General features: G+C 29.1%; 3 protein-coding genes across 4 annotated transcripts; all 3 read right to left on the reverse strand.

Annotated features, from left to right (window-relative positions):
* Positions 1 to 1006: 1006 nt before the first annotated feature.
* LOC110626053 (2-alkenal reductase (NADP(+)-dependent)) lies at positions 1007 to 4582 on the reverse strand. Its single transcript, XM_021771793.2, has 5 exons — positions 4145 to 4582; positions 3255 to 3432; positions 2213 to 2379; positions 1991 to 2073; positions 1007 to 1649 (listed from the first exon to the last, which is right to left on the reverse strand). The coding sequence occupies exons 1-5, from the start codon at positions 4379 to 4381 to the stop codon at positions 1271 to 1273; spliced, it is 1044 nt and encodes a 347-aa protein (XP_021627485.1). The 5' UTR covers positions 4382 to 4582; the 3' UTR covers positions 1007 to 1270.
* Positions 4583 to 4764: 182 nt separating this feature from the next.
* Positions 4765 to 6887, reverse strand: LOC110620755 (NADP-dependent alkenal double bond reductase P2). Of its 2 annotated transcripts, none has more exons than XM_043953983.1 (5): positions 6574 to 6887; positions 6311 to 6488; positions 5647 to 5684; positions 5287 to 5369; positions 4765 to 5216 (listed from the first exon to the last, which is right to left on the reverse strand). In XM_043953983.1, the coding sequence occupies exons 1-5, from the start codon at positions 6811 to 6813 to the stop codon at positions 4838 to 4840; spliced, it is 918 nt and encodes a 305-aa protein (XP_043809918.1). In that variant the 5' UTR covers positions 6814 to 6887; the 3' UTR covers positions 4765 to 4837. The 2 variants fall into 2 exon arrangements, with proteins under 2 accessions (XP_043809918.1, XP_021620298.1); XM_021764606.2 differs by having other exon boundaries at positions 5518 to 5684; positions 6574 to 6885.
* Positions 6888 to 12666: 5779 nt separating this feature from the next.
* Positions 12667 to 15132, reverse strand: LOC110630518 (NADP-dependent alkenal double bond reductase P2). The gene is made up of 5 exons (XM_021778051.2): positions 14797 to 15132; positions 14511 to 14691; positions 13579 to 13745; positions 13320 to 13402; positions 12667 to 13215 (listed from the first exon to the last, which is right to left on the reverse strand). Exons 1-5 carry the CDS (start codon positions 15034 to 15036, stop codon positions 12837 to 12839), a joined length of 1050 nt encoding a protein of 349 aa, XP_021633743.1. The 5' UTR covers positions 15037 to 15132; the 3' UTR covers positions 12667 to 12836.
* Positions 15133 to 24470: the final 9338 nt, after the last annotated feature.

Raw genomic sequence — 24470 nt, forward strand, 5'->3', positions numbered from 1 at the left:
AAATTGATTAAATAATATAGTTAAAATTTAGAAAAGTTAAATAATATGAATAATTAAAATTAAAAATATTATTTATAATTAATGTTTTTATAATTTTTCAAATTTGTAATTATTATTTTATTAAAATAAGTGACAATTATTATTTTCATGAATAAAAGATTATTATATTTTTTATTTACATAATTAATTAATTAATAATATAAAGTATATATAGTTTTATTTTTTTAAATTTGGGTGAAGCTTAACACACTCAAAATTAGTTTTAACTCGCAAAAGTTAGATTAAGGGAGGAGTGTGGTTCATATGAGAGGTTGTATTACCTTTTCTCAAATTTAATACGCTCCATTCACTTCAAAACTTAAATCGATATGAGATTCAATATACTCCAAAAATTAAAAAATTAGTCCAAACGAAAAAGTGCTACATAAAGCTAGATCAAGAGGAGTGCCTATGATCATATAGGGGTTATATTACACCTTTCTCAAAGAAAGTGAAATTCAGCGCATTTCTCACATGTAAAACTTTACTGATATTTAATATATTTATAAACGTAATATATTTACACCTAGAAAGTAAAATTCTAACACATTCCTCACATTTAAAACTTTATTGATATATAATATATTTATAAACGTAACATATTTACGAAAGTTTAATATCGAGGAACTTTAATACCATGTTAAATAAAGAAACTTTTTAATTTTGAAAAAGAGTGTTTATAATCTGTATGAATAACACATTATCTCTTTTCAGAAGTGGATTCAACGATTAATTCAGTTTTATTCAATAACCGATTAAATATTTTAATTAAATTCAATTTCCTTTTTAATTTCAGTTCAATTCAGTTTATATTTTAAGGTTCAATAAAATTTGTGTTGGTTAAAATTTCAATTCAAGGGTTTGTGAAAGGTTCAGTAAAAAGAAAAGGACAAGGATTTCCAAGTCCTAAAAAATACAATCTAACCTCTAAGCTTAAAGCTAAATTAAAAAATAAATCCAACCGAACTAATTTCTAAATTTATTTTTTTATTTAAACTTAATACTGTTCATCCTCAAGCATATAATTCTTGAGGAGCATTTCACACACTGCACAAACACAACATGCTGGTTACTTGCACCAGAAGCTGTTAAAATGAAAGATATATTATAACACATGCTTGTTCTGAAATTTATAGCCTTCATTTAACAAAGTAACCATAATCATGCAATACATCCTCAAAAGCTCAGCAACTTATCCTGGGTTTATTAGAAGTATTACCCACGAAGTAAATCATTCAGAAGCAACTGCAACCACCTGTTTCCCAATATTCCGGCCAGCGAAGAGACCAATTAGAGCTGATGGGCCACTCTCAATGCCTTGTGCTGTGTCTTCAACATAAACAATTTTCTCTTCTTTGATTAAAGGCAAGACCATTTCCAGATATTTTGAGTACAGGTGAGTATAATCAGCAACCATGAATCCTTCCATACGAATTCGTTTCATGACAAGAAGCATCAAGTTGTGCACACCTTCAGGCTGCTCAAGGTTGTATTGTGAGATCATTCCACAAACAGAAATCCGTCCATGGACCCTCATGTTGAGTAGCACTGCATCAAGCATCTTTCCTCCAACGTTTTCGAAGTATATATCTATTCCTTCAGGAAAGTACCTGCCAAAAAGTGTAGTATTGGATCAGATTTTAACAACAAATAGCTTGATATGAAAGGACAATTAGAGTAGTTTGTGTCCTAAATGTACAGAGAGTATCTCGATTGTTAAACAGGCCGGTAAAACAACAAATTCTAAAAAGAAATTTAATGAAATCATAAATTTTTAACTGGCAGTTGTTCCTGCCAAGGGAGTGATAGGATGTCTTCATTCAGGCTTTAAACTTGTAAATGTAATCACAGAAACTCTTTTAAAGCAGCATCCAGGTTTGTTTCCTTTTAAATTTTCTTTGGCTAAGGCTCCATATAAAGATTTCGGTTTGGCAAAGTTTTTGCAACTAACCTTCTCAAAGCTGCATTCAAGTCTGGCTCTTCCTTATAGTTGAAGGCATCATCAAACCCAAACTTATTCTTCAGTAGATCAACCTTACAGTGAGACGAAAAGAAAAAGCAAGTTAATGAACTTCAGTGTGCAAATTATAACCAGATGATAATTATCCATGAGACAAATATTCATAAGATGCACAGAATATAGAACCGCGTAGAATATTCATAAGATGCTCGCCTTGTCTTTGCTTCCAGCACTTCCAACAACATAGCAACCTAACAATTTTGCGAACTGCCCAACAAGTTGTCCTACAGCACCAGAAGCTGCCGAAACGAAGACATACTCTCCTTTCTTAGGAGAGCATATCTCATAAAAACCAGCATACGCAGTCAAACCAGGCATACCTATAAAGTATAAAATCAATGTATGAGCTTTGATCATATGGGCTATGGCAGAAGAAGTTCCTATCTCACTATAAGGCAGGAAATTTTATTGATTGACACTGCTTTGTCTCTTTACTCACAGAGCACACTCTGTCTTCACTTTGCAATGAACCTTTACCCTAAGTTTCGAATCAAGAAATTTACAATAATTCAATTCAATTGATTTCTCTTTTGTTAATTCTCATGCTTGGAAGAAAGAATTCAGTTCTTCAGTATTGATTGTTTACTTATTTGATCCCTTAAACAATTGCAAGTTATTTTTTCCTTGTTTCATTCGATTTTTTTTTTCTTTTTTTCTGATTAGTGCCAAGGGAAAAAAGAGTGCATGGCTCATACAATAGCAAATTAGCAATAACAATGTAAGGATTTTGGCTCATTCAGAAATCCTGTTTCAGATGAACATAAAAGATCACATATCTTCTAGAAAATTGTCATCTGTTATTGTGTTCAGTGAGATTTAATTACAGCCAATTTATGACTAGTACTACACAATCTCCAATCTATTACTCGCTAATAATAGATATTTCTCCTGACTCACATAAATTATAGCTTAACCTCCAGACTACCTTGATGCAGGAAAGTTTTAGTGGAAACTGAAAGCTGAATAAATTTGCCTTTGCTTCTACTAAATCACATATCATGATTCTCATTAAAAAAAAAAAATCACACATCATCATAATCATTATAAAGTTCTAATCAGATCAAGGTTCCCAGATACACTATTTTGGTCTGCCAGTGAATCATCAACTTTTCCAATCTATCACCAACAACACTGATCAATGAATGTGCTGTAAAAAGAGGAGAAGAAATGGGGTTGGAGGGAAGGAAAGGATTACCAAGAATTCCAAGATAATAAGAAAGGGGAACATCTTTGTCATGAATTTTAAATAGACTCTCTGTTGCTGCAATGAGACTGTACTCTTCCCATCCAGTCATTCCATACACTAAGTCACCTTTCTTGAAGTCTGGATGACTTGAATCGACAACTTTGGCAACTCCTCGCCCAGTTATAGGCTGCACATGTTGTTTCAACATCTCAAAATCACTAAATTTTATTATTTTGTGAGAAAACAAACTTTGAGACAAACACAAACTTTAATTAATAAATTATAAATTATAAATTATAATGGATAAATTACTACCAAATCGCTGAGTTTTTAAAAAATTCTCTAGTTCATCTTTATTTCAAAATCAATCATTATATTTTATAAAATCCAACTCCTTAATCATTAGAGAGAACCGTTAATACTTAATAGCCTTGAATATTTATATTGTTTGGTCTCTATATTTTTAATTATACATATTATTTAACTATTTAATCCCTACTCTCTTAAGTTAACAGACAAACAGTTTGATTTTTCAAAATACAGCAGTGATATCCAGTGATTTTAAAATATAGATGAACTAATGAATTTCCTAAAAATCGAGGTGATCCATATGAATTCTCTCAATTATAATACATAGAGACACTCTATTTCAATCTTGTTCATGACTATCCAGCAACCATAGAAGCACACAAACCCAGTTAATTTCTGAATTGAATTATGCCGATACTCTTGGGAACTAATAATTCTGCAAATTACTTCCGCAGTGCTCTAAAATTAATTCAAAATAGAAATGAAATTTGTGAAACTCTTAAGAAATTAAACCATCTAAGAAAAGGATCAAGTTCTTAAGAAAGAAAAGGAGGAAGTGATAAAAAGGAAATGGGTCTGAGTAGACTAACCGAACCAGGATTGAAGGGCGCGAAATACGAGCCCTGTAAACTTCTCATCCGGATTCTCATGTAGGGATCGCAAGACAAGTAGAGATTCTTGACAAGAACTGCCTTTGTATCAGATGGGACCTTGAGTTTGATAGTAGAATTGGTGATATACATGTCTGATTCTTGAAGAATACCAGGCACGTAATCCTTGAAAATCACCTGCTTGTTGCTCACTACTTCACCATCATCACTCTCCATTGTTGATTCAATAGCTCTCTCTTTGATCAGAACACAGCAGAGGAAATGTGAACAAAGCTATAGACAGCGAGTCGAAAACGAAGTAGAGGGAGCGAGTGACGACACGGAAAAAATTGTTTGTTGGTGAGGCGGAACTTTCACAACCGTCCTTTCCCTCAATTTTTTTAATAATATTTAAATAAAATTTAATTTAATTTTTATCAAATAAAATTAGTAAAAATAATTTTGGATACCAAATTTCTAAATTTTTAAAAAATTGATTAATTGATTTATAATTCAAAATTATCAACTAGTACGTATTACATAAAATTAACCTTTTAATTTATTTTAATAATTATTAATTAATTTATTTTATTTTAGAGAAACAAATTAAATATTTAAAATTATAATAATTAAATAATATATATAATTAAATAGTAAATAATATAAAAAATACAGCATACGTGTGCTTTTTTTTCAATCACGAGCAACTACAACCACTTGTTTTCCAACATTTTGGCCGCGAAAAAGACCAATAAGAGCAGCAGGAGCATTCTCTAGACCTTCAACAATGTCTTCCACATATGTTATCTTTCCTTGTCTGATGTAAGGCAAGACAACCTCCAAGAACTTAGGAAACTGGTGATAATATTCAGCTGCTACGAATCCTTGTATATTCACTCGTTTATATATAATAGACATCAAGTTACAGACACCTTCAGGCTCACCAAGATTGTACTGTGAGATCATTCCACACACAGCAATGCGGCCATGGATCCTCATGTTGAGAAGCACAGCATCCAGCATTTTGCCCCGAACATTTTCAAAGTAGATGTCTATTCCTTGAGAGAAGTATCTGAAGTAATTGAAAAGTGATTAATTATTCAATTGCATGTAATAATTTTGAGATTTATTTACGTGATAACCTTTTTAAAGCAGCATTCAAGTCAGGCTCCTCTTTGTAATTAAAAGCTTCATCAAAACCAAACTTGTTCTTCAATAAATCAACCTAGATATTCCGGAACAAGTAATATAAAAAATTAGTAATGATAAAAATTGTAAATATATTTATAAATTTAGTCTGTGATAAATGCACCTGAAGATTTTCCCGATTCTCATTTAAAAGAAAAATAATAATAATATCGAAATTTAAAAACCTTTTGAGGAGTTCCAGCACTTCCAACAACATAACAACCCATCAACTTAGCAAACTGGCCAACAAGCTGACCAACAGCACCTGATGCTGCTGAAATGAAAACATATTCTCCTTTCTTGGGAGCACAAACCTCATAAAACCCAGCATATGCAGTCAATCCAGGCATCCCTACATTTAAAAAAAATAAATAAATAATTAAACCCAGCTATTAAATTTTTTTATTTAAACTATAATATTCTTTTAAAACTTTATTAATGTTAATTTTTACATCAATTAAATATTAAAAATTACAGGACACAATAGATAAATTAAAATACTATAAATAATAGTTATAATTATTCATTATTATAAAATAAAAATTACATATGTACATGAAAAATAATCATATTTAAAATTTTATTTTTAATTATTAACACATATTGAAAATAAATTAATAGTTTTATATAAATTTCATTAATATAATCCTTATTATTTATTTTATATATAAATCATAACAATTAAATATAATTTATCAAATATTTAAAATATATTAACTAGAATAATTTATTAGCTACTAGTTAGCAGTTAAATTAACTATATTCAACAATTAAATTAAAAAAAAATTAAATTTTTAAAATAAAAAAATTAATTAATGAATTTTTTAATATTGCTGAGACACAAGTACAGTCTAATGTACTTCAACAGAGAGTAGCAGAGCAAAATAAACATGAAACTATAAAAAAATAAAAAAGAAATTAAATCAAAGAAAAAAAATATTGAGATTTGATGTGCAGCTGTGATTTCTAGGACTTTACCAAGAATTCCAGTATAGTAAGAAAGAGGAACATCAGTGTGCTGAATCTTAAAGAAGCCTTGTGGTGTTGTAATAAGACTGAACTCTTCCCACCCAATTGTTCCCCAAACTAAGTCACCTTCTTGGAAATCTGGGTGCTTTGAATCCAAAACTTTACCAACTCCAAGCCCAGTAACTGGCTGCAATTTATAATAATTAATTTACCCAAAAGATTGGAAATTTTCCAAAGTTTTCTAAGGAAAAGAGAGTAGAAAGGTGGCTTACAGATCCTGGGGTGTAGGCAGTGAAAACGCTCTGACTAGGAATATGATTCATTAAGAGTCTCATGTAGGGATCACAGGAGAGATACAGATTCTTGACAAGTATCCCATCAGAATCTTCGGGGACTTTGAGGTTTATATTACCAGATGTTAAAAACATGTCCGAGTCTTTAGGGAAACCATTGACGTAGTCTCTGAAAATCACCTGCTTGTTGCTCACCAGCTCTCCACCACCCCCTGCCATTGTTATCTTTCTATCCTTGTTTGTGGTTCTGGAGCTCTTTTCTTCTGTTCATGTCAGATTACTGCAGATTTTTCTTTTTTAATGTCTTTTCTCACTTAAAAGAAAATTCTTCCACTCGTCCACGTTTTTAATTTTTTTAAAAAATTATTTAAAATATTATATTTTTAAAAAAATTTTAATTTGATTGAATATTTATGTTGATGTTTTATTTAAAATAAAATTAGTAAAGATTTATAACAATATTTAACATTTTATTAATGATATTTTTATTATAATTTAAAATAAAAAAACTAACTAAAATAAAAAAAAATGTTTTACATTACTTTTGGTAACATATATTTGAACTCAACATTAATAATAATTTTTTTAATAATAAAATTAACAATTAATAGTTTATCTCTAAAATATTATGTTCACTATAGTACAAGCAGATGTTTTATATATAAAATATTTAATAATCAAATACTTTTTGCTAATAATATTTAAAAATTAATATTTTATTTAATAAAATATAAAGAGAATTACTATTAAATCTCTAGATTTTTTAAAAATTTATTAATTATTTTTATTTTAAAATTACTCAATTAAAAAGCGTATATATATTTTTACAAAATTAAACTTTTTAATTCTTTTATCTAAAAAATTATTAGTCAATATATTTTAATTTTAGCCAAATAATTTAATAATATAAATATTTATAATTATAAAAACTAAACTTATAACTAAAACTATAAGATTAAATAATGTAAATAATTCAAAATAAATAACATATTTTTAATAAAATAACTTAACAGATGAATTTTATAAAATATAGAGATGTTTTAATTATATAATTTTAAAATAGGTATGAACTAATTAATTTTATAAAAATTCAAGAATTTGATAGTAATTTATTTTAAATGTATAAAATTTATTTTCTTATATTATTTTATTATTTAAAATAATTTTAACATATTAATATTCTATTTATAATCATTAAAATTTTATTAGTATGAAGAAAAATATCAAAATAAACAAGAGTTAACATTTTTTGATAATAGTAAAACTTTACAAATAATAAATTTTCACTATATTAAAAATAAAATAATTAATGATAAATAATCGGTGATTAATTTACAATCGTATTTACAGGATATTGACACTAAAATTTTTTATTAATAATTAAGAAAACAAACAATAAAAATAAAAATGAAATTTTGATAGAGAGTGAAATTAAAGTAAAAATAAAATAATTAAAAAATAATAATCAAGTAAAAATTAAATAATAAACGTGAAGAAAACTTAATAAAAATAAAATTCAGTCGAAGAATGAATTCATTTTAATTATGAAAATTATTCATTGAAATAAAAATATTTTTATTCATTTTAATAAATTGGTTTTAGTTATAAAAGATATTTTTTATAATCAATCTCTTTCTAGGTATAAATTAATTAGGAAATATTTATTAATTAACCTTAATCAATAAAGAACTGAAATTATATAAATATTAAAAAAATAAAGCTGAATAATAAAATTTAAAACTAAAAAAATTAGTAAAACTAGAGAAATTAAGAATATATAACTGCAAGGAAACATAAGAAAAAGAAAAGAATTAGGTCAAAAAGAGAGGATGAGCTGCTATTATTAAAAAGGGCTTTACATAGCAAAATTTTAGAGAATTTTTTTTGAAATTTCTTCTTAAAGAGTTTAATTTAAATATTTTTAGTAAAATAATCTTTTTGATTTGATTTTTAGAGATCAGATATTTTTTGATCTTTTAGAGAAAATCTCATGAGATTTGGACCGATTTAAATACTTTAAATGAAAAATCTAATTTTTTTTCCAAATCAAATATGTTTATCCAGTTGTTCGAAAAGTTATTTAGAAATTTGAGCAATTATTTACCATTAAATCTGTTCAGCCATTGCACATAATATATATTTTCTTTTTTAATTTTGACTCTTTTTTCTATACTTTGCATTCCTATATAAAATTCATAAAAATTACCAAAATAAAAGTATTTATATTTTATTTGATCAATTATTTATTAAAATATATGTCAAATATGTAGGACATATCTTTCAAATTATAAATAATTAAATTTAAAATCACTAATTATATGTAAAATATAATATACTTACTAATTTTATTAAATAATAAATATTTTTTATAAATAAAAAATTAATAAATTTTTAAACCATTCTTTTGAATTATATTTATTAATTGTCCATATATCATTTTACTATAGGGTATTGGATTTTCAAATTGTTGTTTTCGTTAAAGCAATTGATGAATGATAAATTTCTAAAATAGATAAACAACAGATTTATAAAATTTTAAAATTAAATATTTTTAAAACAGACTATGTGATAAAAACTGAAAAAAGAGATTTTCAATTAAGCAAATAATAAAACAAAATAATTTTAGTAATATAAATCTAATATGTATAGAAATTCAATTAAAAAAATGAAAAAATCTTTTAAAAAATAAACATAAGAAAAAGAAGAAATAAAACAAAAAATAAAGTCACATATTCATCTTCATTGCTGTTGCAAGTAGAATATGTCAGATTTTTACTGGAGGATGACGTACTGGATGACACTGTCGACTCCGATTCTGAACTGGACTATTTTTTAGATTTCCTTCAGCTGGATACTTTCTTTGATAACTTATTGCTGTAAAATCTGTTATGATTATTTCAATAATTGCTCTATCCAAAGTAAACGACTGAGTTTTATATGCATTAGCCGCTATAATCATTTATTGTAATAAATTTAAAATATTATATTCAAATAATCCATTTATATTCTACTCACAAACCGTTCGAAACATTATATTTGAATTGGGAAATGATATTTAGTTTATTTAGAATTCTTAAATCTGGTGGGTTATATATATTGATACTTTGGTATTATGATAATATATAGAATATTAAAATTCATTAGCTATTCATATCAGAGTAATTTATAATATAGATCTTAAAATTTAATAAAATCTATAATTTAATTTTTATCATTTTAATAATAAATATTTTAGTTTTTAAAATTTTCTTCTATTAATAAAATAATTCTTTCATTAAAATTCACTATTAAACTATAATAAATTTAATATTTTAAATTTTACATTTTATAAAAATTTAATTTTTTAAAAATAATTTTTAATAATTTAATCTTTATAATATACTATTTATAATAATTTAATTTCTTTAATTTTGAGATGATTAGTAAAATTAATAAAAAGACTATTTTGTTACTAAAATAAAAACTTAAAAGATAATTTTATTTACCATTAAATAGCAAGAATTAAATTGTGAATTTTCTTAAATCTCAGGATCATGCTGTAAATTATTCTAAATATAATATATTATTATTATTATATTATATAAAGCCAATAGAAAATTATATTTAAAAAGTAAATAACGTATATGCATAACGAGATATATATATATATATATATATACACAAAAAATTTTTTTTTTCTTTATTTGGATTATCTATAAAATAATATAAATTTATTATCATAAATTTTCAATTTGATTTTTATATCTAATTTAATTTTATTTAAATTAATTTTTAGAGTTTATCCATAATGTATATTATGTATTAATATGAGAAGGGAGGAAAACACTCGAATTTGCTTAAACATCTTTACTATAGATAATAATTTTATTATTTAAAAATTATAAATAAAATAATTAATGACAAAAAATTTGTTATAACTTTCAAATTATTAATGAATAATTAAATTTAAAATTAATAATTGTATGTGAAATAAAAATATAAAATTAACAACTTTAAATCTTTTATTACATTAAGATAAAGTTACTTATTTGTTTTATAATTTCACTATAATGATTTTTTATATTTCTAATAATAAATTTATTACATAAAAAGTGTAATTATATAAATAAAAATTATGTATTTATTATAAAACTTATAATATTTAATAATTTAAAAAATAAATTTAATATTAAAATTTTATTTTATTAATAGAATAATTATTTTATTATAAATTTATCCTTAATCAATTTAAATTAAAAAAAATAAATTATATAAATATTAAAATTATAAAAATTAAATTATTATAAATTATTAAAATTAAAAGTCTTAATCTATTATAAAAAGTGAAATTAAAAAAATAAATTATTATAATTTAATAGTAAATTTTATCATTAGGACTATGTTATTAATAGAAAAAATTTTAGAATTTAAATTATTTTTATTAAAATATAAAAATTAAACCGTAGATTTTATTAAATATAAGGATTTTTTTTTGAAATGGAAATATAAGGAATTATAATATAAGTTATTATTTTTTTAAAAATTAAAATGTTTCAATAAATACTATGAGAGTGCAAATGGGTACCAACAAAGTATATAAATTTGTCGATATCTATACCCATAAGCATAAGCTTAAAAATGAAAATAAATACATATATAAATATGAAAAATTACAATTTAATTTTTTACTAATTAATTTTTCTAACTTTAAAAATATATTAAAATATTTTTAAAATTATTAATTTTTCTAACTTTAAAAATATATTAAAATATTTTTAAAATTTTTTAAAAAATATATTAATTAGTTTTATATTAATTTACAAGTAAATCTAAAATATTTCGATGTAAATATATTAATTAATAAATTTTTAAATAAAATTGAATATCTACTCCTATTTAATTGAATAGTAAAATTAAAAATAAGCGTTACTTAATTTAAATTTAAAAAATTGAATGAATTGAATTAATTTAAAATTTTAATTTATTTTTTATTTAATTTAATTTAATTTAATTTTTAATTTTAAAAATTTTAATTTAATTAATTTTGATGTGAAAAAAATTAAATCAAATTAATTAATAATAATAGTACATTATTTTTAATAATATAAAAAAATTAAATTATATTAAAATTAAAATATTTTAATTAAATTTTAAAAGATTAAAAATATAATATAAAAAATAAAAAATTTAATAAAAATTTAAACGAATTAAATTAAATCAAATGAAATTGATTTAATTTAATTTAATTTTTAATTAAAATTAATTTAATTTAATTTTAAATTAAATCTACCATATATTCACCTGAATAAGACATCTAATAAGACATATGATAGGGTATACTCAGGTCATAGGTTCTGGCGTTCTGCTCGGAACTTTTCCATTCTCCCGGGAGGATTCTTTTAGAGATAACTTGCTGGGGCTGCAAATGTCGCTATCACCCATCACATCAATAAATTAAAGTTTAATTTTATAATATAAAATATATTTATAATTGATAAAAAAAACATTTTTTTAAAATTTGTATGAAGCAAAATTATTTAAAAAAAAATATATTCTCCCGTTAGAAAAAAATACATATAAATAAGACAATTTTTGTTGAATATTAAATGCGTTGGTTATATATATATAAATTTAAATCAAATCAGAATGAATAAATTAATTTTTTTATTTATGGGTCATATTAAAATTAATATATATTTTTTCACTTTTTTAAAAGCTAATAATTTAAATCATGTATTTTGATTTTTTAAGACTTTGTTTGGATAAGAAAAAAATGGGGAGAAAAGAAAATAACTTGTGGAAAGTGACCTTGATAAGATGCTTTCACCTGTTTGGAAAGCAGAGGTAAAATTCTCGGGAGAAAGGAAAAAGTTTTGTTATTTTCGCCTATGAATTATCGCTCTCAATAGGAGAGTAAGGCAACAGATGAAAGTAAGAAATTATATAAATAAGCTTTTTGTTTCTATTCATATTTTTTTAGATATTGTCCATAAGAAGTAATAATAAAAAAAAATTTCACCCATTCACTCATTTTCAAACAAGGTAAAATATTTTTATTTTCCTTTTCATTTTTATTTTTTATATACTCAAACATGACGAAGAAAAATAAAATTTATTATTATTCTCCTCCCACATCTCTTATCCAAACAAAGCGTAAACTGCAGACAAATGTAAAGACATACAAATTTCAAAATAAGTGACTAACCCATATAAGATATGGGTCATAAAATCTGCAGCTTGATGATCTTAAAAAAGAAAGCAAATCACTCATGAGCAATTGCCACAACTTGTTTCCCAACATTGCGGCCACTGAAAAGGCCTACAAGAGCAGCAGGAGCATTCTCAATGCCTTGAGCAATGTCTTCCACATAAGTAATCTTCCCTTCTCTAATGGAAGGCACAACAAAGTCCAAGAACTTTGAGTACTGGCTGAAGTAATCAAAAGACACAAATCCTTCAATCTTCACCCTTTTATAAATAATGCTCGTCAAATTGTGCACTCCTTCAGGCTGCTGCAGATTGTATTGAGAGATCATTCCACAAGCCGCAATGCGGCCGTGGGGTCTCATGTTCAGAAGCACTGCGTCGAGCATTTTACCTCCAACGTTTTCATAGTAAATGTCTATGCCTTCAGGGAAATACCTGAGAATTGGAAATTATCATGAGTCTTAAGATTTTTACAGGATCCTACAAAATTGATAAAGCTTGAGAGGAAGGTTTTATATAGCTAAGTAACACAGACTGACCTTTTCAAAGCTGCATTCCAGTCATGCTCCTCTTTATAATTGAAAGCTTCATCAAAGCCAAACTTGTCCTTCAATAGTTCAACCTTGTATGGGACAACCAAAACAATAAGAGCTCATCTGTGTTTATAATAAACTCATCTAATCTCCAATAATTCATTGACAAATCGGATAAGGAAAATAACATGATTATTAATGATATGAGACTTAAATGAAAAAAAAAAAGTTATTTATTGTATTCAAAGAGTGATTAGTGGCTAACCTTTTCTTGACTTCCAGCACTTCCAACAACATAGCAACCCATCAACTTAGCAAACTGCCCAACAAGCTGGCCAACAGCACCAGATGCTGCTGAAACATACACACGTTCTCCTTCCTTGGGAGAACAAATATCTGTTAATCCAAAGTATGCAGTGATGCCAGGCATGCCTGTAAAACCAAGAAAAAACGAGTTTAAGCAAATTACTTCAAATAAGATTTCTCATAATTTTTAAATCATGGCATGCCTGTCAGTATTAACAATTTTCTTTTTTTTTTTTTTTATAAACATAATTATATTAATAAATTCCATATATACACCCAATTACGATACATCATCCTTAACTAAAAAACTTAGTAATTGATCCGGATAACCCATTGATAACATACAGATTATAAGACTCTTTACGATTAGGACACATGTCTATAATTCAACTAGAACTAAACAATTAAAGAAAACTGGCCTAATAAAAATTAGATAGGCCAAGCATAGCTTGATTCGACTAACCTTCCTGATTGGGTGAAATACTAACTCATATTAATATTCTCATCGAAATCCAAAAAATCGAAATCCAAAATGAACAAAATATTCATAGAGACATCCCACCCAAAACCATGAGTTGAGTCGTAATTCAAATATAATTACTACAAAACAGGAGATCCAAACGAAGTCAAATATGAAGTTCTTGTCCAACCAAACTCTATCACGATCTCAAATCTTGTCAAGTATTGAACTTTTAACAGATATAAATATGGGTAAATTCCAGGTATGTAAATCTATCTTATTATTCACTTTTTTTTTTTCACTTATTACACTTTTAGAACCATCACCGATCGAGTTATAGAAGGATCAGAGATCTTGCTCACGGACGAAATTTACTAGAAAAAAAAAACCAAGTTAATTCAAACATGGAGTGAAGAAAGAGGCATGATTACCAAGAAGTCCGGTGTAGTAGGAGAGGGGGACGTCAGTATGGTAGATTTTAAAGAGTCTCTGATCAGGAGCTGTTACAAGACTGTACTCTTCCCACCCCATTACTCCCCATACCAATTCCCCTTTCTTGAAGTCTGGGTGCCCAGAATCCACCACCTTAGCCACTGCAAATCCTTGTATCGGCTGTTTCAGTGTAAAAATTTTACATACTCATCATCAATGGAACAAATAAAACATTGAAAAACAAAGACCGAAGATGAGAGAGATAGAGAGAGAGGGGGATATTACAGAACCAGGCTGAAAGGAAGAGAAGTTGGGATCTTCAGGTGGGAGATTTGACATGCGACCTCGCATGTAAGGATCACAGGACAAGTAGAGATTTTTCACCAAAACAGCTTTGCTGCCTTCTGGTACTTTGAGATTGATGGAAGTTGTAGTTAAGAACATGTCTGATTCTTTAGGAAAACCACTCACGTAATCCTTGAATATCACTTGTTTGTTGCTCACTGCTTCTTCCTCACCAGCCATAATCTCCTCTTGACTCTTCTGGGTTAACTGATCAGTCTTCTTCAATCTCTGCTATGGATGATGATCTTGGGTTGGCCTTCTGGGGTTGGATTATATATTTACAGTCATGACTTCATTTGACGAGTCGATGAACGTGCATTATTAGGTGGGGCTCACAGGATGCAATAATTCTAGCAATATTGATGATAATGTTTTTTTCTTTTTTGATCAGATGATCACCGACAGTACCACCACTCATTTCGTTCTGTTACTTTTCTAGCGTTGTCTAGTTATGGACATGACGTCACGTCCATACCCACTCCAGTAAGGGCTCTGTTATTAATTCAGTTGGCACTCGCTATGATTTTTTTTAAGACTTAAATGTTCAAAAAATAAAATTTTAGTGCTTTTTATCTATTTTAATTAATTTTTTTTATCAATTTTAGTTTAATTTAAAATTTTATTATTAATTTTAATTCATAATTAAAATTGAAAATTATTTCTATAACGATTGATAAAACATGAATATTAATATTTTAATCATTATTGCTGAATTAAATAAAAATTTTATAATAAAAAATAATATTTAATATTTTTATTAATTATAGTCTAATTTTAAGATTCTATTTCGAGTATAATCAATTAATTAATTTTAATTTAAATTAGTTAAAATTAATATTTTATTATTTAATATAATAAAAATTTAATATATATATATATATATATATTTATTTATTTTATATATATTATACTAAGTAAACTAAGTAAATATAATTTATCACTATATAATACATTATGCTAGTACAACTCAATTTTAACTTAATATATTATATTTTCTTTTCAAATAAAACATGTAGTAACTCATAGTTACAATTTTTGAGTTACAATTTTTGACCATTCTTATCATAAGTATTTAAGTATAAGTATTCCAAAATGGTTCACAAGTAGTATGTGCATTTAAGTACTGGTTGAAACTCACTCAGTGCAGGTATTAATGCTAAACTAGTTAATAATTATGTTTGTTTAATGTTGTTAAAATATGACGACTGTCAGGCTCTAGACGCTCGGGCCTAAGACAGTCCAAACTAGAAGAATCGAGCCTAAATTTTATAAGGGCTCAATATGCGGCTCCAAACTCCCTACGGAGTTTAGGGTCTGTTTAGACAAACCAAGCTAAATACAAATTTACCTGTGGGATCCTAGCTCTAGATACCCGATAACTTACATAAAAAAGCAGATCCGTAATGTCTGGAATTGTGTCTAGGTGGCGCCGGATAGAATTGAATGGTCATCTGAGAGAAAAAAATTGTACAGTACATATGTATGTACTGCCAGCGAGAATATGGCAGAGGGGTACGGGCATAGGACACATGACACATCATTAAAGAATAAAAGAGAAAAGAAATAAAAAGAAACGAGTGAGAAACAAAAATCAAACTTAACAAAATATACCCTAAGTCTAAACATATTCTTGTATCTCAGACATCTATTGGCGCTGTCTGTGGAGACAAAGGAGATTTTATCGTCACTAAAGTTCTCATTCCCATTTACCCATTGCGATCCACATGGCAAACAACAATGAAAACCATATAGGAATCACCTCGAACGACCTGAGCTCGACTGGAGAGGGTCCACTGTTCTCATTTTCTAGCCCGACAATACCGGTAAACCAGCCACCCATGTTACTAGACCCCTTACCAAGCTCAACCGAAACCATGTCTCGAACCTCCATGTTTGACTAAGAACTTCAAAACATGGCCCTCCAGCTACAAAATACTTTCCATTGGCTAAACCAGATGTTACAGCAAAGAGGGCTCAATACCCCATTGAGCAAACTACCCATAGTAGAAAGGCTCAACCTCAACGAGCCTCAACCCATATTGAACTACCAGATCCCCCAACAAAGTAGTAAGAGGATAGAAGAAAGAGATGGGGAGGCAAGCCGAAGAAACGAACCAGCAGTCTGGATAAGGGCCAAGATAGCAAGGGTGCTCATTGAAAATGACGTAGCAGAGAGCTACTCTTCTGAACCTGTAAAGAGATCAAGAAGTAAAGAGCTGAAAATAAGTTACTGCCTAGAAAAGAGGCCTAGAAGGGAAGACACTGATGTAGATTAGAAACTGAAAAGATTAAAAGAGCAGCTAGTGATGGAGTTGGGGGTCCGAGACAACAGTAGTCCTATATTGCCAACCTCATCACCATTTGTAAAATGAATTCAATAGGAGACAATACTAAAGAAGTTCATGATACCAACTTAGGCAGCCTATGACGGGACAGGGAACTCTCAAGAGTATGTGTTGAACTATAAGACTTTCATGGAGTTGTAAACTCATTTTGATGTCTTGATGTGTAAGGTTTTCCCAACCACCTTGACGGGACCAGCTCGGGCTTAGTTCAACAGCCTTGAGTCAGGAAGCATCAGGAATTTTGTAGAGCTAGCCAACGTATTTATTTGCAGATTCATTGCTAGAGTCTTTCTAGAGAAAAAGACAAGCTACTTGGAGACTATCAGACAAAGAAGAAATGAGTCTTTGAGAAAATATATTGCCAGGTTCAATTAAGAAGCTTTGCAGATATCTGAGTTAGATGAGGGAAGGGCAGTAGAGGCCATGCAGAAAGACACGACCTCCTCGGAATTCTTCAAATTGCTATGCAGGAAGCCCTCTACCACCTTGTCAGAGCTAATAAAGAGAGCTGAAAAGTACATAAGGCAGGATGAAGCCTTAACCACTAGTCGGTTCTCCCGGGATGACAAAGAAAGGGGAAGAGCTGGGGATGACAGAAGGCAGAATTGAGACCTAGAGGCACTAAACAAATGTAATACCCGGCTAGACTCCGGTATCGGAATTCTTACCGTCCGGTGGAATCTCGGATGTCAAAAACCTCTAGAAGGGCAAAATCATGTTTTTATAAAATGTTTTAATGTATTTCATGAGTTTAATCAAGAAAGAAATTAAGTTTTGAATGAAAATAGTCTTGAGAGAAAGACTTAGGTTCGGCCGCCGAACATGCATGCACTTCGGGAGTGCTTTAGGCCCCTGAAGGCATAAGTGAGGGAAGTCCAGGTTCGGCCACCGAACCTTATGTTCGGCCGCCGAACATGGCATGCATGCGGAGGCACGTTAGGCCCCCGAAAGTGGCCTAGCCAGCCACTTATAAAAGGGTCTCCTTGTCCGAATGGGCGAGCTTTTCTCCCTATTTTCGGCCAAGGTGAGTTCTCCGCCATCCCTCACCGATTCTGAGTCCTTTCCTTCAAATCTTTCATGATTTTCATGAGTTTTCACTTTGTTTTGAAGATTTTGAGCATTAAAGCAAGTTTTGAGGCTTGGAAGACTCAGGAGCTCTTTCCCTTGGTTCTCCAAGTTTAGGTTGTCTCTCTCTCGATCTTCAAGAGGTAAGAGCCGATCTTGAACTCATTTTATGTTTTAAGTAAGTTTTAAGTTGATTCATGGGGTAGAAATGCATGTTTAAGTTAGTTGAGCTTTGTTAGGTTTTATGTGATTATATGGACAATGTGTGTTGGATATGCATGTTTGATGTGTTGTAGTTGGGGTTTAGGATAGTTTGAGACCCCTAGGTGTTGATGTATGTGTGTATGCATGTTTTGGTTGAGTTGGATGCTTGATTGGAAGGTTTGGGAGGAAAGTGTGCAGTGAAGAGCTGAGTTTCTGCCCTTTGGGAGAAACCAGGTTCGGCAGCCGAAAGGATTTTCGGCCGCCGAACCTGTCTGTGAGGCAAGCCTTTCGGCTGCCGAAGCCTGCCCCCGAAAATGGACTTTCGTCTCTAGAGGGCACTTTCGGCCTCCGAAGGTGCCTCCGAACCTGCATGACTTTCGCCTCTGGAGGGACTTTCGGCCGCCGAACCTGCTGCCGAAAGTGCCCTGTTCAGCCTTCCTTTGCATGTTTTCTATGGATGTTTTAAGGTGTTTTAGGGGGTTTTTTTGGGGAGTATTTTAGAGTCATGTTCATGTTTGTTAGGTCCCTCATTTGAGTCCACCTGTGTAGATTCGGACCCGAGGAACCGAGGACCCCAACAGTGAGATAGCTGCTCTCGAGTCTTGTTAGAGCTAGCCAGAGGTGAGTGGAATAACTCTCTATGTTTTCAAAGCAAATAATGAACGCTTTAGCATGATTCACGCATCATGAATGCCATGAGATACATTAGGATGCTTGTATTAGAATTCACGAATATGTCGCATTGCACATTATGTTGTTGATGTGGATGAATGTTGAATGATCCATTAGCCCTTATATGGTATGATATGACAGACTATGGAAGTCCGGGTGAGCCTGCACTACGCCCCCGGCATGATTGGATATGTATATTATGCTATGGAAGTCCAGGTGTGCCTGCACTACGCCCCTGGCATGATTAGACTGTATGGAGGGCTAAGTGGTGACAAGTTCATCCTTGATGTGAAATGTTTGTGTTGTGATGCATTCCATGATATCATATGTTTTAAATGCTATGTTTTATTATTCTGCTCACTGGGCTCTAGTAGCTCACCCCTCTCCCTTAATCCCCAGGTTTGCAGGTACAGGGTAGACTAGGAGGTCAGCAAGAGTAATGAAGTCATGGTCATGTAATAGCTAGTGTGGACATGATAAATGTTGATATGTTATATTGAGTACAGTTATGTATAAGTTTAGTATAGAAATGTAATGTAATGAGATCTTTTGAGGTTCATAGTTGTGCTTGACCCTAGTATGTTGTTAATCCCTTTGAGTACATGATTTTAATGATGCTTATGTAACCAAACTCAATATATGTGATGTCACCCCATTGGGGCACTGTTGAGACTCCAAAGAGGAGTTAATGTTTATGATCATGTTATGTATAGTGCATGCACAGGTTGAGTTTGGTGAATGAATGAAAGGATGAATGAATGTAAAGAAAAGTTCAAATTATTATGTATGTGTTGATCATGTATGGGATTAAACAGGTTTACAGGATGAATGTTAGGCTTGCTACGGGTCCCGGCGGCCTTATGCCGACCTGGATCCTAGCGCCGGTAGCGGTCCGGATTTTTGGGTCGTTACAGCCAGGTTCAATTAAGAAGCTTTGCAAATATCTGAGTTCGATAAGGGAAGGGCAGTAGAGGCCATGCAGAAAAACACGACCTCCTCGGAATTCTTCAAATTGCTATGCAGGAAGCCCTCTACCACCTTGTCAGAGCTAATAAAGAGAGCTGAAAAGTACATAAGGCAGGATGAAGCCTTAACCACTAGCCGGTTCTCCTGGGATGACAAAGAAAGGGGAAGAGCTGGGGATGACAGAAGGCAGAATCGAGACCTAGAGGCACGAAACAAACACTAATAGGAGAGAAATGAATAGAGACCTTATCAGCCTTGAGTTCCTGCTGATGTCACACCCTGAATGTATCTAGAGTTGAGGTACTCGTAGTAGTTTAAGATAAGGACTATGTGCAGTGGTCTAAGCTCCTGAGAACTGACGTAAATAAAAAGGACCTCGAAAAATACTGCCAGTATCACAGGACGCATGGCCACGACATGAATGACTGCTATCAACTAATAAATGAGATAAAGAGGCTGATTAAGAGAGGCAATCTCAAAAATTTTATGAAGAAGTTGGAAGGGAAAAGGCCATAGCAAGGAGCAAACGGTGAAAGGCCCAAGAGCCAGATAAGAGCATTAGTAAATGACGGCTCTAGTGGAACAATCAATATGATTATAGGAGGAACATGGGGGCGTATAAGTAGGAGGGGAAGGAAAAGAGGAAGATCCGGCCTGTGGCTAAGGTGTGTAGAGCCGAAGGAGGCATCCAGAATAGTTTAGGAGATACACCAAGGAGTTTGTGGAGTTCACGAGGGAGCAACCACACTGGCAAATAGGATCTTTCAACAGGGATATTACTGGCTGATAGTAAAGAAAGAAGCCGGAGAGTTTTGTGAAAAATGTAATGTCTGCCCAAAGGTTCGCTAATGCGATCAATAGAACCCGTGGTTAGTAACTAAACGAAAGAAAGTACAGAACAACTCGATGGAAGGGGCAAAACCCCAACATAAGCAAATGGACTCAAAATAACATATAAACAAGATAGAATTAGGGAATAACATTCGAGGGGTCACCTTAAAGTGCCGGATGACCTCGATGAAAAAAGGGGTAAAAGAAAAGGTAAGCCCAAACTCATGTTATTTTACAAAAAAGATCAAATTACGCCCCTGCTGGGCATCTATGAGGCTTTCCGGTGGTGGAATAAGCAGAACTATGCGCTCATTAGGTAAGGGAGCCTAATCTTGAAGATTATGGTATTAGCAAGGTCATAAGAAAATTAGTTAGAAAAAGAAGAAGGATTGATAGAAGAGACTAGACCAACCACATCGGGGATCCTAGTAGAAGCCATGAGAAGAGTGAAATGTACCTTGGATCTGAGATTAAAAATTACAGAGAAGAAAGAGGGCAAGATAGCAGAAGCAGCACAAAAGATAGAGCAACGAGCAAATGCACAAATTTGAAATGGAAGAAAGCAGAGAAAGAACGCTTTGACAGAATCCTTCTAGAGTCGTATGGTAATAATTGGATCTCAAAATTTATCCCTCATAAATCATAAAATAATTAATGAATGGGTAAAGGGACACTCGATGACTGTTGGGCTTTACACGCTCGGGTCTAAGTTTCATGAGGGCCCAATACGCGCTCTAAGCCTCCTATGGATTCAGGGTCTGTCTAGGAAAACTGGACTGAATATGGATTTACCTGTGGGATCCTAGCTATGAATACCCAATAACCTCCATGGAAAAGTAGACCCCGTAACGCCTGGGATCGTGTTCAGGTAGCGCTGAATGGAATTGAATGATTGCCTTTGGATGGAATTGAATGATTGCCTGACGAGCAAAAAAGAGACAATATATACATACACACTGCCAGTGCGAATATAATAAAAGGGGTACGGGTATAGCATAACGGTTACATACTACTAAAAAATAAAAGAAAAAGTAAATAAAAAGAAACGAGTGAGAAACAAAAATCAAGTTTATTAAAATACATCCTAAACCAAGATAATTTTTAAATCTCATACATCAAAATATATCCCAGTTATTACGGGAAACAATACTTTAGAAAAAATATAAATACAAAATATAACAAATAACATAAAATAATTAACAATAATAAAAAATATATGATTGCTGCCATTTCTTGAAAATAATAAAAAATTAAAGACAATCTTATATATATCTATTTTAATATTTTTCTATTACCATATAAGTTAACTTTTCTTTTTTACATAATTACAGTTTATTCTAAAACTCAAAAATATTTTATATTTTATAAATATAAAATATTAGTTATGTATGTTTACTTAAATTTTAAGGAAAAATAATAAATTTGAGGAAAAGTAAAAGTTATTACCAATAATATTTTAAATAATATAATACTTTTAATTATAAAATATTATATTTATTTCACAACTAATATTGATAAATATATTAAAAAATATAACATAAGAGAAAAAAGAAAAAAAAATCATAAATTATATTAAATAAATAAATAAATATATTAATTTTTTATTGTACTAAGTAAAAAAATATTAATTTTAAATAATTTTAGTTAAAATTAGTCAATTGACTATAACTAAAATAATAATTTGAAATTGGGTTATAATTGATAAATATAAAATTTTTTTAGGTTTTTTACAAAATTTTTAACGACATCAACAATAGAAATAAAATATTAATATTTATAGTATGTCAGCTGCTACATCAGCAATTTTCAATTTCAATTTTGATTATGGATTAAAATTAATAATAAAATTTTAAATTAGATTAAAATTAATAATAAAAAAAATTTGGCTGAAATCGATAAAAACGCTAAAGTTTTAAATTTTTAAGATATTTAAACTTTTTTAATACTCTATTGGGCCTTTCTTTATTAATTAATTTTTTCGTATTAAAAATATTTTAAATTTTTTTATAATAATTAATAATTAAAATTAATAGAGTAATTAATCAGAAATATTTTAATATTTTTTAAAATTAAAAAATAAATTAATAAATTTTTTTATACTGTGTAATAATTTTTTCGAGATAGTTTTTAAAAGAAAAATATGTCTTTAAGAAAAGTAAAATGACATTTAAACCTTTTAAGTTATTCATTGGTTTACTTTATTTAGTTTAAATGAATTATATTTTAGAAATTTATTTTTTAATTTAATTGAACAAAGAAAAAAAATAGTTTTCATATATTAATAAATTAAGAAAAATAATCAATCAAATAAATAGAATTTTAACATTTTTTAATTACTTGAAATGAGTTAGTAATAAAGATTGGTTTCCTCTTTCCATTTAATTAATAATTAATAGAATTCTAGCAAAATATTAAAGGGATCAGAGCTAAATTATCTACCGCTGGATAAGCTTGCTCTTGTGGTCATGATATAAGTAATAAAGTTTCAACCATACTTTGAGTCTTATACTATTGAGATAAGGATTAATTATCCGTTGCAAAAGGTGCTATACAGGCGCTGGTCGGTTATACTGTCAACTTATGACATCAGATATATATCGAGAAATGAAAATACAAGTTCTAACAGATTTTGTAGTAGAAATGACTCTAATTCCTAAGATTACAGGGCCTATTACAAAGAAATGGCAGATATGGGCAGATAGGACATATGGAGTAGAGGATGGAAAATTGATATAGTACTGCAAAGACAGACATACGAAGATTCAATATTTTTAAATCTTAAAAAATCTTCCATTACTTTAGAAAAACTTTCTCCCAAATAAAGAGTTAAAAGGGAATACATGTCTAAGGGTCATGTTGGGAATACATGTATAAGAATCCTCCTAGCATGTAATTTTCTATTTGTAATCCCTTAGTAGTTATAAATCTGATACCGCTCCTTTAGTATGATTGATTTTCTTGAAAAAAAATTTTAAATAAATACTTACTAAATTATGTAAGATTTTAATTTTTTTAAATGAAAACTTTTTAATTTAAAAAAATTAAATTTATTTATTCTAAATAAAAAAATTATTAAAATAATTAATTAAATTAACTATTTGTGAAACTCTTGATTCAAAAGAAAGAAAAAGTGATTGCTTGAATGATTTCATGCACATGCTGAATAGCGTATCATACGTAAACATAAAATAAAACAGATAAACCAGTGAATAATATGAGTTGTCGTGAAAAATGCATTAAAATATCTCCGACCTTTTAAAAGTTCGTAGTTAGCTCTTTTATATTTTATCATCAAATATTTTACTATTTAATTTTATAATTTTAAAAAATTTATTAGTTGATCTTTTAAATTTTTAAAAAATTTATTAATTAATCCATTTATATTAGAGGCATTTTAGAGTTTTTTACATTATTTAAAATTAAAAATAATGAAAGATCTAATTAATAGACTTTTTAAAATATTAAAAATATTTTAATATATATATTTTTTAAATCTGAAAGATCAATTGATTTTTCCATACTATAGATAAA

Source organism: Manihot esculenta, chromosome 1 (genome assembly GCF_001659605.2).
Source record: "Manihot esculenta cultivar AM560-2 chromosome 1, M.esculenta_v8, whole genome shotgun sequence".
Taxonomy (NCBI): Eukaryota; Viridiplantae; Streptophyta; class Magnoliopsida; order Malpighiales; family Euphorbiaceae; genus Manihot; species Manihot esculenta.

Bases quoted from the DNA above. Each gene is read 5' to 3' on its own strand.
- LOC110626053 (XM_021771793.2), bottom strand. From the start codon at position 4,381: ATGGAGAGTGATGATGGTGAAGTAGTGAGCAACAAGCAGGTGATTTTC. The intron at 2,380-3,254 runs GTAATCCTTTCC...TATACTTTATAG, and splicing joins TTATTATCTTGGAATTCTTG to GTATGCCTGGTTTGACTGCG. The intron at 2,074-2,212 runs GCGAGCATCTTA...TCTCACTGTAAG, and splicing joins GTGCTGGAAGCAAAGACAAG to GTTGATCTACTGAAGAATAA.
- LOC110620755 (XM_021764606.2), bottom strand. From the start codon at position 6,813: ATGGCAGGGGGTGGTGGAGAGCTGGTGAGCAACAAGCAGGTGATTTTC. The intron at 5,370-5,517 runs GTTTTTAAATTT...CGGAATATCTAG, and splicing joins GTGCTGGAACTCCTCAAAAG to GTTGATTTATTGAAGAACAA. The intron at 5,217-5,286 runs GTTATCACGTAA...CAATTACTTCAG, and splicing joins TTGAATGCTGCTTTAAAAAG to ATACTTCTCTCAAGGAATAG.
- LOC110630518 (XM_021778051.2), bottom strand. From the start codon at position 15,036: ATGGCTGGTGAGGAAGAAGCAGTGAGCAACAAACAAGTGATATTCAAG. The intron at 13,746-14,510 runs GTAATCATGCCT...TTGGTTTTACAG, and splicing joins CTACTACACCGGACTTCTTG to GCATGCCTGGCATCACTGCA. The intron at 13,403-13,578 runs GTTAGCCACTAA...GTCCCATACAAG, and splicing joins GTGCTGGAAGTCAAGAAAAG to GTTGAACTATTGAAGGACAA.